This window comes from Syngnathoides biaculeatus, chromosome 23 (genome assembly GCF_019802595.1).
Source record: "Syngnathoides biaculeatus isolate LvHL_M chromosome 23, ASM1980259v1, whole genome shotgun sequence".
Lineage (NCBI taxonomy): Eukaryota > Metazoa > Chordata > Actinopteri > Syngnathiformes > Syngnathidae > Syngnathoides > Syngnathoides biaculeatus.
Genome location: NC_084662.1, coordinates 15747975 through 15762173, shown reverse-complemented (window position 1 = coordinate 15762173; position 14199 = coordinate 15747975). Strand labels below are relative to the sequence as shown.

The 14199-nt window shown below is 38.8% G+C and overlaps 1 protein-coding gene across 2 annotated transcripts in view; it reads left to right on the top strand.

Moving 5' to 3' along the window:
- The window catches only part of nbas (NBAS subunit of NRZ tethering complex), a 161012-nt gene that overhangs the window by 73028 nt on the left and 73785 nt on the right, over positions 1 to 14199 (top strand). For both annotated transcript variants that reach the window (XM_061811916.1, XM_061811915.1), the window contains 7 exons: positions 1234 to 1391; positions 2188 to 2271; positions 3688 to 3852; positions 4650 to 4763; positions 7818 to 7941; positions 11319 to 11395; positions 12329 to 12466. In XM_061811916.1, the coding sequence (XP_061667900.1) occupies positions 1234 to 1391; positions 2188 to 2271; positions 3688 to 3852; positions 4650 to 4763; positions 7818 to 7941; positions 11319 to 11395; positions 12329 to 12466 (860 nt within the window). The remainder of the gene's footprint in view (positions 1 to 1233; positions 1392 to 2187; positions 2272 to 3687; positions 3853 to 4649; positions 4764 to 7817; positions 7942 to 11318; positions 11396 to 12328; positions 12467 to 14199) is intronic.

Below are 14199 nucleotides of genomic sequence, written 5' to 3'. Positions count from 1 at the left end.
TGCTCTGCGTTTTGTTGTTTAAAGGTTCATAATTTCTGTCACATTCAGATTTTTGTTAGCCTGTCAATGGTGTTTCACATTATATCCTAGCATTAAGTTAGTTGAATTTCGTATGACAAATGGATATAGCTTGGTTTAACATTTTGGTGTTTAAATATACTGTGCTTTATTGTACTTTGAGTTGTGTAAAGTTCAACTCGGGGTGACGAAGAGCTTTGACGCAAGAATGTCTTTTTGTTCTGTTGAACCAAGGTTATACTTAAATCTCATATTTCTTGACAGTGAAAGAGTGAGAACAAGTGGTAAGGACGACTTAAAAAGTGTTGTATAGGTTTGTTTGTTTTAATAATTGTAAATGTGTCACGCATGTGGGAGGAGTAAAACTTTTTTTTTTTAAAACTTTTTTACGGTGGACCTGGAGTGTATCTACAGCAATAAACTGGGTTTAGTGCCTCGTTTCAATTATTGTTAGCCCAAGATGGAAGATGTAATTATGTTAAAATCATAGTTGCAATATGAGATTTTCATATGGGACAATATGGATTATACTGTAATCTCTTTAGATGCTTCATTTATTATGAGTTCATTCTTTGTTTTTTTAATGTATTTGTTTATTTGTATCAGAGTTGCCACCATTTTAAATAATTATCTTGCTTGAATCCCACCTCTGATTCAAGGTCGACTGTGTTTGTGTCCGCTCCACTCAGGAGAATAATTACCAGAACATAATATATTGCACTGTGTACTTGTTCTGTGTGTGTTTCGCACAATTAGTCTGCAGGGATTTAACGTGGGCAGCATGGTAGCGCAACTGCTTAGAACGTTGGCCTCACAGTTTTGAGGTCCGGGGTTCGAATCCCGGCCCCACCTGTGTGGAGTTTGCATGTTCTCCCTGTGCATGCGCGGGTTTTCCTCCCACACCCCGAAAACATGCATAAATTGGAGTCTCTAAATTGCCCCTAGGTGTGATTGGGAGTGTGGCTGTTGTCTGTCTCTATGTACCCTCCGATTGGCTAGCAACCAGTTCAGGATGAACCCCGTCTCCAGCCCAATGATAGCTAGGTTGGTTCCAGCATTCCCTTGTGAGGATAAGTGGCTCAGAAAATGGTTCGATGGATTTAATGTTTTTTTCTGGGCTTGCTTAAAAAAAAATCATACAGAGGAAAATCAACACAGTGAGAGATGTGGGAGATCATGTGAGAAAGTTGGATATGTCCCTCTCCCGGCTTTCAGGTTACCATCCAGCCTGGGATGTGTGCAGTCTGCTAGGCCAGTGCGAAGGTTTCACTGACCTGGAAGCCAGACAGCAGCTGTTGGCCTTCTCGCTCACACATTGTCCGCCCGACAACATCCAAGCTCTCTTGACTGCCTCCAGCGACCTGCAGACCCAGGTTGGAGTACATCCATGACATTTGTTTGGAGTATCTCATCAATAGTCGATTCCGAAAATTTTGTCGTTGAGCTACGCGATAACTAGGAGCCAGTTACAAGAGGGAGTCATTGACAAGGGGGTTTCATTACAGGGGGGGTTCATTACAGTGTAATGTGACTATTGATGTTGGCATCCTCTGGAGCTCTGCCTGGTGTGCTGTCCCAAGTTTTTAACGCAAAATCATGCCAAAACAGCACAAATTGAAAAGGTTAACCAGTTAAAATAGGCCCGACAAACGCATACTGTAGCGGTGCAATGGTTAATCAATTACTTGACAACTAATTGTTAATCAAATTAATTAACTGTTTTTATCATTGATTAATCGTTTAGGACAATTGTTTAACTTGTTCAAATCCTTGAAATTTCAGCCTCTGAACAGTAAATGCCTGTGCTCAGATTCCTCTAGTACTCATAAAAGCCGATCATAATCTTTGGGTTTTAATAAAATAAGACATTTGAAACATGATTAACTTCGGAAAACAAACAAAACTTTTTTGCACACTTTCTGACGTTATACACTAAACCGGGAACTGAATCATAATCAATTTGTGTGTTTTGTACACTGTCAATTTGAAATAAGATGCACATTACATCTTAGTCTGATTTTCCAATTAATTGAAACAAAAAATGTGAAAATTTTCATTCGATTATTAAAATAATTATTTGCAAGCCTAATGTACTGTATATTTTTCATAAATGGTAATCTCCTTAGTTCAAAAATAAACCAATATCATCCAATTTTTAATGTCTTGAAGGTCTTGTACCAGGCAGTCAACTATCAAATGGAGCCCAAGATTTCAGATGGTGCAGGAGAAGTAGATGAAAGCAACGCATCCAAGGTGTGTTTATTTGTATCCATTTGGTAAATATATTGGTCCCCGCAGCCTGTCCAATCGATTAACTTGTCTCATCTTCCTCTCCTAATGTCCCGCTTTGTGTGATTTCCTGCAGCCTTCCTGCATATTTGATGAGGTGTAAATCCGGTGTTAGGGTTCCTGGGTTCGTTTGGATTATTTATGACTTTTCTCTTTTTTTTCCCCTCTCTCTCCTCGCTATCAGACAGGCCAGCTTTATGATGCCCTGACTGGGCATTTAATGTTTAATGACTGAACATGGCGTCGCCTTTTGTGTATGGATGGCTGCTCATCTGAAGCGATCTGTTGTCATTTTGTTGTCCCCTGCTCCTCACCTTTCAAGATGCAAGCCCCCTCCAGACATCTCGAGAGGGTTCAGTGCTCACTTTTTTTTTAAGAATCCAAAATGTTGAGTGTGGTGTGTGTTTAAAGTATTGATGACAAATTCCCACCAAATATGACTTTTGAAATCCTTTCCTATGATGGTGTAGTAATCCGCCCCGTATTAATTCAACTGGAAACCAACCGATTTCTTGCCACCAATTAATATTTTTATCAAATCCAATTTTCATCAGGTAGGCATGGAAAAGGGTCTCACCCAGTTTGTCTTTGAAATTCCGGTTTATAAAACACTGTAATTTTGTAATGTAACATCAACTTGTCACATCAATTATGGGGGAGCGAAATACCAACACGTTGGGAGCCGGACATGTTTACACACCTCTCACTTGAATAAAGATGTAGTGTATGTATGGTATGATTTGGAGTAGGTAGTTGTAGTGTCATTGTCAAGTGAGGAGATGTTGCAGTTGATGGAGTGAATGACAAACAACATGTTAAAAAAAGCCCCTGACGCTCAACTGGAGCCACGTGGTGCATCAGCGTGGCTCACAGTGCATTTCTTGGTTGTATATATTTAGTACATTTTTATTTTCCCATCAAAATCCCTTTTCTCTGGATTTTCCTTCTTGTTTTAAGTAGAATTTTCACCAAGTAAATTATTAGCATCAAACTCATTGACAATTTTTTCACTACGAGTTTATTTTCTCTGCTTTTTGGGGGTTTTTGGGTTAAACCAACCCATCTGGTGTTGGGTAAAGAACAGATACTACTAGAAAAAAAACTACTTTTTTTCTGGTGAAAGAAGAGAGTCTACTTATTCTTTTGGTAAATTCTGTACTTATATCGACTCGTAAAACAATATTCTGTAGCTCTTGAAAAATTCAGTCAAATGCTTTAAAACAGCGATGTGGAATTCTGGTTTGAAAATGGCTGCCAGTAAGTCAGGCGTGACTGGAAAATACAATACATGATGAGATAAAAAAAAAAAAAAAAGTTAATCTGTGTTTTTCTATGAATGGTGGGTCAAATTCCAGAATTCTATTGTATCCCACCTTTCAGGCAGTGGGCCCCAACGGGGTGACGGCAGGTGATCTGCTCCACAGGACAACGGCCAAGACCATGGAGGTGCTGGCCACGACGGGTCTAACCACCAAGGCCGTGCTGAGCGCGGTCGGCGATCACCGCTGGTTGAAGCAGTCTCTCAACTACCTGCGCCCGCTGAACGTATGTACTCTTATTTAAAAAAAAAAAAAAAAAAAAAAAAACATCTCGGACACCTTTATAGAAATTAATATCCATGATCTTAGATTTATGGCTTACCAGTTCCTTCTGCACCATAGCATTATAGCGTTCCATTTTTTACAAGCCAAAACAGGCTTGCGTGTATGTATCCAACCTATTTTTCTTTAGTTATTTTTTAAATAGCATTCAGACTTTTTATCTTTAGGCAACATACTGTAGTGTTGCGCGGCTCCCGCAAAGTGAGATAAGAGGTGGAGTTTTATAATACTTCTCAGGCAGTTGAGCATTGAAAAGTTACTAAAGGTACTTCTCAAGGTATTTTTGACACTTTGTGTTAATAATGTTTAAAAATACCAAACTTTCCTAGGTTGGATCAATGGAAGCTATTTGGGAAGAAATATTACATTTACCATATTTATGTTTTCTGGCTGACAGTGACATTGTACGTATAAGAAAGCTATGATTAATAAATTTTGCATCACGTACACACTGAAGATTTTGTATTTACATGCATGTCGGCCAGTTAAAAAACGACACAGGCTTCGCATTAACGTGACCAATCAAGAAGCTGGTCTTATGCACAACTCATTTGGCTGCCTGTTGAATATTTCAGTGTCTCGTCCTTGGCCGGGGGCAGGACTTGCCCAGTGGATGCCTGGATAGAGATTGATGGCGTCTCCTGGGCTTGCTGCTGATATTTACAAGCAGAGTTGTTGTCTTTCTGTAAGGCAATGAGAAACGTTGAATAAAGTTTATTTAATTTTTTTTTTTTTTATCAGAGTGCAGACGACAGAGCCGCCAGCGAGCAGAGCTCACGTGAGAATTCCGAGCTGGAACGTCAAGGATGTTGCCCCTTCTATCAAGAGCTCATTGACCTTCCTTATGTAGATCCAGTGAGTGGATGCAGATAAGGGGCCCAATCTGGACTCACCAGATCTAACATTCAATTATTTCTCCTCTAATTCCAAGCAGACATATTATGGAAAAGTGACTTGCCTAGTTGTATAGTGTGTACTTGCCAGTTTTGTTGGATTTGTACAAAAATCATTACATAAACATGTTATGAGCATCACGTTAACTTTAGCCTTTATGACGTAACCTATTTAGACCTACCTGAAAGATTCATGTTTTCATTACAATTTAGCACAGGCAAAGTGCACTCTCATCTACCATAATGAACTCAAGAAAAGCGCGTATACACACAACACACACACACACACACACACAAAAATGCACGCACACACACACACACACACAAAACAGAACTTCGATATCTTTGATATGATCTAAACATTTGCTTGCCATTAGGATTAGCAAGTATCTACTTTAACTACTCATTCATATTTTGGTTCTGAATGTGACAACCAAATTTTAACCTGTTCTCATGAAAAATTACTGAAATTTCTTACAAAAATCAGTAACTAGAAGGCTATTTGGAAATTAGCAATTGCTATAGCATTAGCCTCTTTGACGCAACCCATATTGTCTGTAAATAAACACAATTAATTTCTATTCAAAATTAACCAATTGTAACCTTTTCTTATGTAGATTTATTAGCATTCTGTCCAAACATTCTCTGACAAAAATGTGATTAACAATAGTTTGCAAATGTTTGCCTGAGCATTAGCTGGATAGGTCGAGTAACCCACATCTAATAACTCCCTGGAGACATTTATTTGAATTCGAACTTGTAAAACCTATTTCAGCCTGTTCTTGTAGAAAATGTTGAAATAATTCAAACTGAAAATCAACACAAAAATAGTGTGTTTCACATTAGTGCGGTCGTAATTTGTGGTAATTCGCTGGAGCTAAAAGAAGCTTCAACCTTGAACCATTTTTTTTTGTTGTTAAAAATCCACTTTATATACGTATATATACATCTATATATATTTGCAGTGAAGAAAAAAAGTATTTGAACACCCTGCTATATTTCAAGTTCTCCCACTTAGAAATCATGGAGGGGTCTGCAATTTTCATCCCCAGTGCATGTCCACTGTTAGAGAGATAATCTTAAAAGAAAAATCCAGAAATAACAATGTATGATTTTTTTTTCCTGATTTATTTGTGTGATACAGCTACAAATAAGTATTTGAACATCTGAGAAAACCAATGTTAATATTTGGCACAGTTGCCTTTGTTTGCAATTACAGAGGTCAAACGTTTCTTGTAGTTGTTCACCAGGTTTGCACACACTGTAGGAGGGATTTTGGCCCACTCCTCCCCACAGATCTTCTCGAGATCAGACAGGTTTCTGGGCTGTCGCTGAGAAACACAGAGTTTCAGCTCCCGTCAAAGATTTTTTATTGGATTTAGGTCTGGAGACAGGCTATGCCACGCCAGAACCTTGATGTGCTTCTTACGGAGCCACTCCTTGGTTTTCTTGTCTGTGTGCTTCGGGTCATTGTCATGTTGAAAGACCCAGCCATGATCCATCTTCAATGCTCTGACTGAGGGAAAGAGGTTGTTCTCCAAAATGTCACAATACGTGGCCACGGTCATCCTCTCCTGAATACAGTGCAGTCATCCTGTCCCATGTGCAGAAAAACACCCCCAAAGCATGATGCTACCACCCCCGTGGTTCACAGTAGGGATGGTGTTCTTGGGATGGAACACAGGTGCATCTGATTCAGGATAATACATGGAGTGGAGGTTGACTTTTAAAGGCAGACTAACAGGTCTTTTAGGGTCAGATTTCAGGTGTTCAAATGCTCATTTGCAGCTGTATCACACAAATAAATCGTTAAAAAAATCATACATTGTGATTTCTGGATTTTTCTTTTTACATGATCTCTCTCTCAGTGGACATACACCTACAATGGAAAGTTCAGACCCTTCCATGATGTCTAAGTGGGAGACCTTGCAATATAGCAGGGTGTTCAAATAGTTATTTTCTTCACTGCAAATATACAGTGTGTGTGAGTGTGTGTGTGTGTGTGTGTGTGTGTGGTGTGTGTGTGTGGTGTGTGTGTGTGTGTGTGTGTGTATATATATATATATATATATATATATATATATACTATCATAAACAGTCAATTCTCACTGGGATACACAGCGGTTGTCTACGACAAAGAATTTCAACCCCCCCCCCCCCCATTCTTACTGTGCATATTATTATCCCTCCTTGCCTCAGGCAACATTCTTAAATTACAGCAAATATGCCTGAGTGGGTTCATGACTTGAGGCGTTTAATTAGATTTTCATCCTTCTTCCGATGACTTCAAACGACTCAAAATAAAATAATAAAAAAAAGAAAAAAACGAGGCTGGGAATAAATTAATATTGATTTCGCTAAGTCATTTTAATGCCAAAAGCAATTTGGGAGATGTCGGTATGAGACGAAGAAGAGGCGTGATGGCATTACATCCAACACGATTTGACATGTTGTGAGGAAAGACCAAAAACAAAGGAGCAGTTGCATGCAGAAGAAAAAAAGATAACTCCATATACAGTACTTGATATCCATAATAAGGTCCATGTATGAGCACAGTCTTTGTCCTCACATGATTCACCGCACTATTTAACATACCAGGTTGCACTAGTAGAAGGACTGTGCTTTACCACTAAAGTTTTTTCCACTACTATATGACTATTTCTGCACATTAGTTGGAGTACTCTGGCACATTATTAGCACAACCGCATGTTACTAGTGAGGCACAGCTGTGTACTAGTTGACATCCGTGTGCTACTAGGACTGATTGACAACATTTTTCTGAGAAGACGTATTGTAAACTGAATTTTTCATTGCTAGAGACATTCATAAGTAGAGGTACCACTGTATTATAATATATTTATGTGTACCGGATATTATAACACCTGTTGAATGAACTACAAATGGCTAGATGTCCCAATACATTTGTCCAAACAGTGCAAGTTGGAAACTGTTTTTCTGGGAATTCTCATTTTGTGCTGTAACAGTATTTCTTTTCGGGTGTGTCTTTATCTTTTAGAGTCAAGATGTGTACTCATCCTACAAAGATGTTCCCCCTGAAAACTTTGCCGAGGTGTTGCTGAGGACTGGCAAACTGGCTGAGGCCAAAACTGAAGGGGCGACCTTATTTCCTGCCACAGAAGGTGAACATCGTTTCATTCCTGTTTCATTCCCCACCCGCCAAAAAGTTATTTTTTTTCCCCATAGTACGTAGCCTTGAATTCAGCTGCATTGTGACATGCCAGGAAAGCAGTTAATTGGTCCCAGATGGCCACACGAATCACTCTCGCCGAAAACACACTTGAAGAGATGGCCTTTAAGAAAATAAACACATTGATTGAGTTTTGTTCACCAGGCTCTGATAAGGGACGTAATTAATAATGACATGAGTGGAGAGTGACCCACACACTTGCACAAACCCACACACACGTGGTGACTAGGCTGTAATCTGTTTTCACACCCGCTTGCATTGATGAAAATGCTAATACATCACCTGTTCGCAAACCAATTCGGTGGTGACCTTCGTGACAGAATGACTGTACGTTTAAGTAAAGGTGAGTGAGGATGTGTGTGGGTGTGTGCATGTGTAAACGAGTGAGTTTGTGTGTATTTGCCATGCTGCCATATCAATAATATTAAAAAAAACAAAACAAAACTGATTAACTGAGCTGGCAAGTGCTAATTACTTACTCACTTACTGTCATGAAGTCAGGCTAGGACTGCTCAAAGCATTTTATTTTAATTTTTTTTTTTTAGTATTATCTATCATTTATTATTGTTTAAAGATTCATTTTGCTCTGAAAATTGTTACATATTGTTTGTTTAAAAGTAGTGCAATAAAAAATATTTTTCCATAACATGTGGAATAAATATTGATCAAAATAATTATGATATTATCAAAATAATTTTGATATTATTTTGACCATAATCATGCAAGTCAAATTCCAAGTAATAGAAACTAAACTGAAAAAAAGTATTTCTCTGACAGTCATGCATTCCTGTTAATTTTTTCTGTCAGTCTGTATGTTTGTAGCACGGTTATCTATTTTTGTCATGCACCTATAAAATTTAAATGTTTTTTTAGTCCTTGCCAGCATGATAGCTTAGTGATTCACTCATCTGCCTCACTCACGGATTTGTTGGATGTAAAAGTGTGTAAACCCTGCTGACTAATGAACACAGTTGCTTTTTTTCCAGTTGCTTCTTCTTCTTCTTCGTTTTAATTTTCCATGCGCCGAAATAGCGTGTGCTTTTAAATTAGGGTTATCTTTTGGACGGGCGTGTGTTTATCCCTGTGGTAATTCCTGTGCCGATCACTATCGGTTGCTTTAGAGAGCCGTGTAATCAGCTCATTCGGAGGTGTAGTTCATCGAAAGCCCCGCGGGTCTCAAATCAGCGGTGCAAAAAGTAGAGCTGTTTCCACTTTGTCAAAATGCCGCATTGCTCCACCCATTGGCTTGATGGTAACCTTTGTGTTGCCCTTTTTTCCTTGTTTTTTTTGTTCTTCATTTTCCTCTCCTCCAGCTTCTGAGCTCTTGTCTTCCATTTTGTAGACTACCTCCTACCTGCTTTCGGATTTTTAATGCGACTCCTTAATGGGCCCTCAGTATTCGCAGAGGTTAAATTCCGAATAATGGACACAGTATTAAAATGCCTATGTACAATATCCACTGTATTTTTACGACCATAAGATGTACTTAAAAGTCTTCAATCTTCTCCAAAATGGACAGTGCACCTCATGTGTGAACCAAGTTCCAAGTTCTGTTAATATTTTTTCTTTGACAGGGCTTTTTAATGCTCCAACTGTAAATTTGTATGCGTGTGTATTGAACTGGGACTTGAGACTCTCTTCTTAATAACAGACAAGTAGTTTTTGTTCCCCTCCCCATCTTTTTATTTTATTTTGTCACATTTTTCTTTGCCTGATTAGCACCCCTGGTTAGGTTAATAACTTCACTTGCCACCCACACAAGTATTTTCAGTTATTTCAATTATTCATCCACACATATGCACATACTGAATGAGTGGCCCATTAGATTTCTGCCCAATAATTTGGAATATGCTGCAAATGACTCACCCCACGTAGTGGAATGCACAAAAGGGACTCAAACTAATTGCACGTAGTGATGGAGTTGCTTCAGGACAAGTTCTCTGCTTTTTCTTCTTGTCGTTCCAATGTGGATTTGGACGCTTGTGAATTAAAAAAAAAATAGATATCATGATTAATTAATAAAATGTTGGCATTCATGTTTTGTTTCACTCAATGCAATTTGAAATTGTTTTCGAGAAAAGAGTGAACATCACACACTCAAACATTGCTCTTCTAATGTTTGACATAATTTCCACTGGTTTTTGGTAATAGTTTTTGAAAAGCACAAACAACGTTACACACCCAAAAACCATCGCTTTGCCGATGTTTTAGCGTGACATTATGCATGATAATATTAATTTGCGTAACTGTTAATGAATGGATATATTAGCAGTTCAGACTGCTGCTTAATGTTATCATAAGAGCAAACAACACTACAGCCGCAAACAGACTTGTCATACCGATGTTTCATGTGACGTTATACATGAAAATAATTACAAATAAATTATAATTCATTCATGCGACTGTTGATGTTTTAATTTTTTTTTTTTTTTTAGATTAGTATGAACAACACTACACAAAATTGAACAAGCGTGCTATTTTGATGTCTCAAGTGACGTACATGTTGATGGGTGTTGAGCCACTTTTGATGTTTGGCTTTAATAGTGCTCCGTGCTCTTTGACATTTTTTTTCGGAGAAGAACAAACAACAGTCCCCTATGAAATAAGATTGCGCTGTGTTTGTTCCACAGGGTGTTTTTGTGCCACCTTTGAAGCTTAATTTTTCTTTTTGGCTGGTGCCGTTTGACATAGTTTCTGAAAAGACCAAATAATGACACAACATGCTCTACTTATACTGCACAGTAATCATTTATGCACAACAATTATCCTCTGCTTTCCACAGATCTGCATTGGCTTATTTAGAATTTGGGGGTAACTTTCAAAGTGCACTTTACATGAAAGCAGGTGGAGTGTACTTATTAGGAGTGGGTATGTACTTTTTAATCTTTAAATAAATGAGTACTCTTCCATGAAGCAAAAGAAAAAAAATGTTGGAAAGAATAGCCAAAGTCAAGGGTAAGACTTAATTCTATTGGATATTGTAAATAGTTGCACAGAGGACATCGCAGGACTGCCTCAAAGTGCACTTTAGATGAAAGTAGAAGGAGTGAATTTATCAGGAGTGGGCATTTATGTTATTATCTTTGAATATATGAGTCCTCTTGTATGCCGAAAACACAGAAGCAAAGCATAAGGGGGGTAAAATAATAATAAAAAAACAAAGATGGAAAGAATGGCCAAAGTCAAGGGGGAGATTCTTCTTCACTTCTATTTTTTCCACACTTCCTCAACTCAGACTTTCATCTGTATTCATCTGACAAAGGTTAAAACTCTTGTTGGTTGTCATTCCAACTCTCCTTTTCTGTCCAGTGTTGTTGCAGCTGGCAAGCGATGCCTTTCCCCGGGACACCACCCTGGCACTGGCCTACCTACTGGCCTTACCTCAGGTAGGCGGACGCCAAATCCGGCACAGACACCTCTTTCCCAGTGAAAGAAGTGGGCGGAATTTCAACAAGCTTTTGTCCGTTTTGCTAACATAAAAAAAAAAAATTGCTTGGGAGGTGAAAAAAGCACATCTGCAAGCGATTCCTTGATATTGTTCATCTGTCAGGCGTTTTCAAAGTTCCACATATTCCCCATCTTTGGGACCCCTCAAAAACAGGATGCTGCATCTCAAGGTGCTGGCGTAAATAAATTGAGTTCAATTGAATGTCATCTTACCATCATTTTCCCAGCATTTTGACTAGTCTTTTAAAGCCCATTAAATATTGTATTGGGTGCCAATATTAAGAAGAGAATGACTTTTTTTTTTCGTTTACTATGCTATAAACTATAAAACAACAAAAACAAGACAGAAAAAAAGAAATCATTTCAAAGGGATGCAAAAATCTCCAATATAGAAAGACCATATACTTTTTTTCTTAATAGTTTTACACCTCTAACATTATTATAAACATCCATCCATTTTCTTAGCTGCTTATCCTCACAAGGATCGCAGGAGTGCTGGAGCCTATCCAAGCTGTCAAGTGGCAGGAGGCGGGTTACCAACCAGTTCGAGGTGTACCCCGCCTCCTGCCTGAAGATAGCGATGGGGTTGATATTTCCGCGACCATTGTGAGGATAAGCAGTCCGGATAATGGATGAATGTACGTCATGTGTCACTCTCAGGTGGTTTATAGTGAAACTGACACACAAGAGAAAATGAAACACTACAATATATCCATACATGTGTATAAAACTTAACATACTTATCAAATAATGCTAACCAAAAAAACTGAAACGCTATAGACCGGCTCATGTAAATTAACATATTGTAACTTTCCATATACTGTAAAAATCCACAAAATCATGGCTTAAAAATATATATATTTTTTCTGCAGGTCCTTGATGCCAACCAGTGTTTCGAGCAGCAGTGCCACTCAGCCTTGTCTCTCCAACTGGCTGCTTACTATTACTCCCTGCAGATCTACAGCCGCCTGCTCCCTTGCTTTAAGGACAAGACGCACACACTCTACCAGGTCTGACAATGCACTGCTCTCTTGTTTCATAATCATTCATACTCGATGCGAAGCATTGGCTTGACGATGTCTTAAAGCGCATCAAAGAATTCAACAAGTGAAAAGAACTAGAGCACACCAGTGAGGATAATAGCTGTAGAGAAAGAAATGGCCTAGACCTTTTTCTTGAAGTGGGAAGCAAAGGGAACCCTCGGGGGGGTTAATCTCAGGTGTGAGCTGGGAGGCAAAATGTTGGATTTAAAGATGAAGATGGAAGAAAGAGACCAGTTGGAGTGAAAAATATAAATTGCTCCTAGCTGACGTTTAGTGCCAGGAAGTAGCGGGGACGCACGGTACGAACACTTAGCAGTCACTCACATTTGAAAAATGTACGGGTGTGGTCAGTCATGCCTGCAGATAAAGTTGCGCCGTCACACTGCCTCGCGATCGACACATTGAGCACCCCCTGGTGTAACTGAATTTCCTTTGACATGGCTCATTATGTTGATGACTTTTGACGTAAATAAGCTCGCAGTACGTGAAAACAGCTCTGAACACGCACATTTGGCATCATTTCTGTACATGCTCAGTACGGTTAACTTGCATTTCTTGTTTCCAGGTGAATACTGATTGTTTAGGAGCAGGCTTGTTCAGTTAACGTTTATGAAATAAACCCGTAAATTAATGTCAAGACTACACAAAATAAGCGACGTCTTTCAATATCTACTTTTTCTACTCATAACAAATTTTAAGTGCGTGATTTTTCGTGCTTGACTATGCAGATTTGCGAGCGCGATGGCGTGTGAGCGCGATCATGCTCGTCAAATAACGATTACTGACTTAGTTTGCCTTACGACTAAAACTCTTAAGTTTTTGTAACAATCAGAATCAGCTTTATTGGGCAAGTGTGTAAAAACCCATTTAATGAAGCCTACAAGATTTTAAAAGGTAAGTATGTAAAATTTGTCACAACTTATCGATGTCTGTCGAGGGTCAAAGCAAACAAACGTCATGATAAATTTAATCTCCATCTGATCACGATTAATTCACATTTGTCACAATTTTATCTTTTCGATGCCAACAGCTCTGTCAAACCTAACAGGGTTCAGGGTTGGAATAGGGAATGACCAGGTTTCATCCAAATTCAACCAGGTTTGACGGCCATTGAAGAATGTTCAAAGGATTTTGTTACGTATGATCTTACTACATTTTGCTGTCTAAAAACAATGTGGATCAGGAATGAAACATTTCCTTGGCTTTGCCCATTACGTTTCTTTGTTGCCTCATAGATTTTGTCGTTGACAATTTTAAGACCGCTTTTGGAGCTCTCGCGCTTGAGGGTCTTTTCTTACTTGGTTTGTTTTAGCTTTGTCTTGGGGCGGCAGAAGAGCGACTCGGAGCCGCAACTTCGACTCTGGTTGATGGGGTCGTGAAAACTTTCCACTGAGTGATTAGCTTGAGGGAACTAAAGCCTTTCTATTCACTCACTCTTTTGTGTTTGTGCCTCATTTTCTCATCCCCATCAGTTAACTTTAATGAATTGCTTTCTGCGTCCGCTCTTTTTATTATTTGCAGGCCGTCTCTTTCTCTCCCGCGGCATTATTTTTTTCTTTGCTTGTTTTGCATTCTCTGCTGTACTCGCATTGTCTTATCTTTAAGGGAGTGACATGTCATTTCAGATATCATGTGTGACAGGCTTGCACAAACGCTCATATACGGTATAACGTATTTGTATTTGGATGTGTTTGATATGC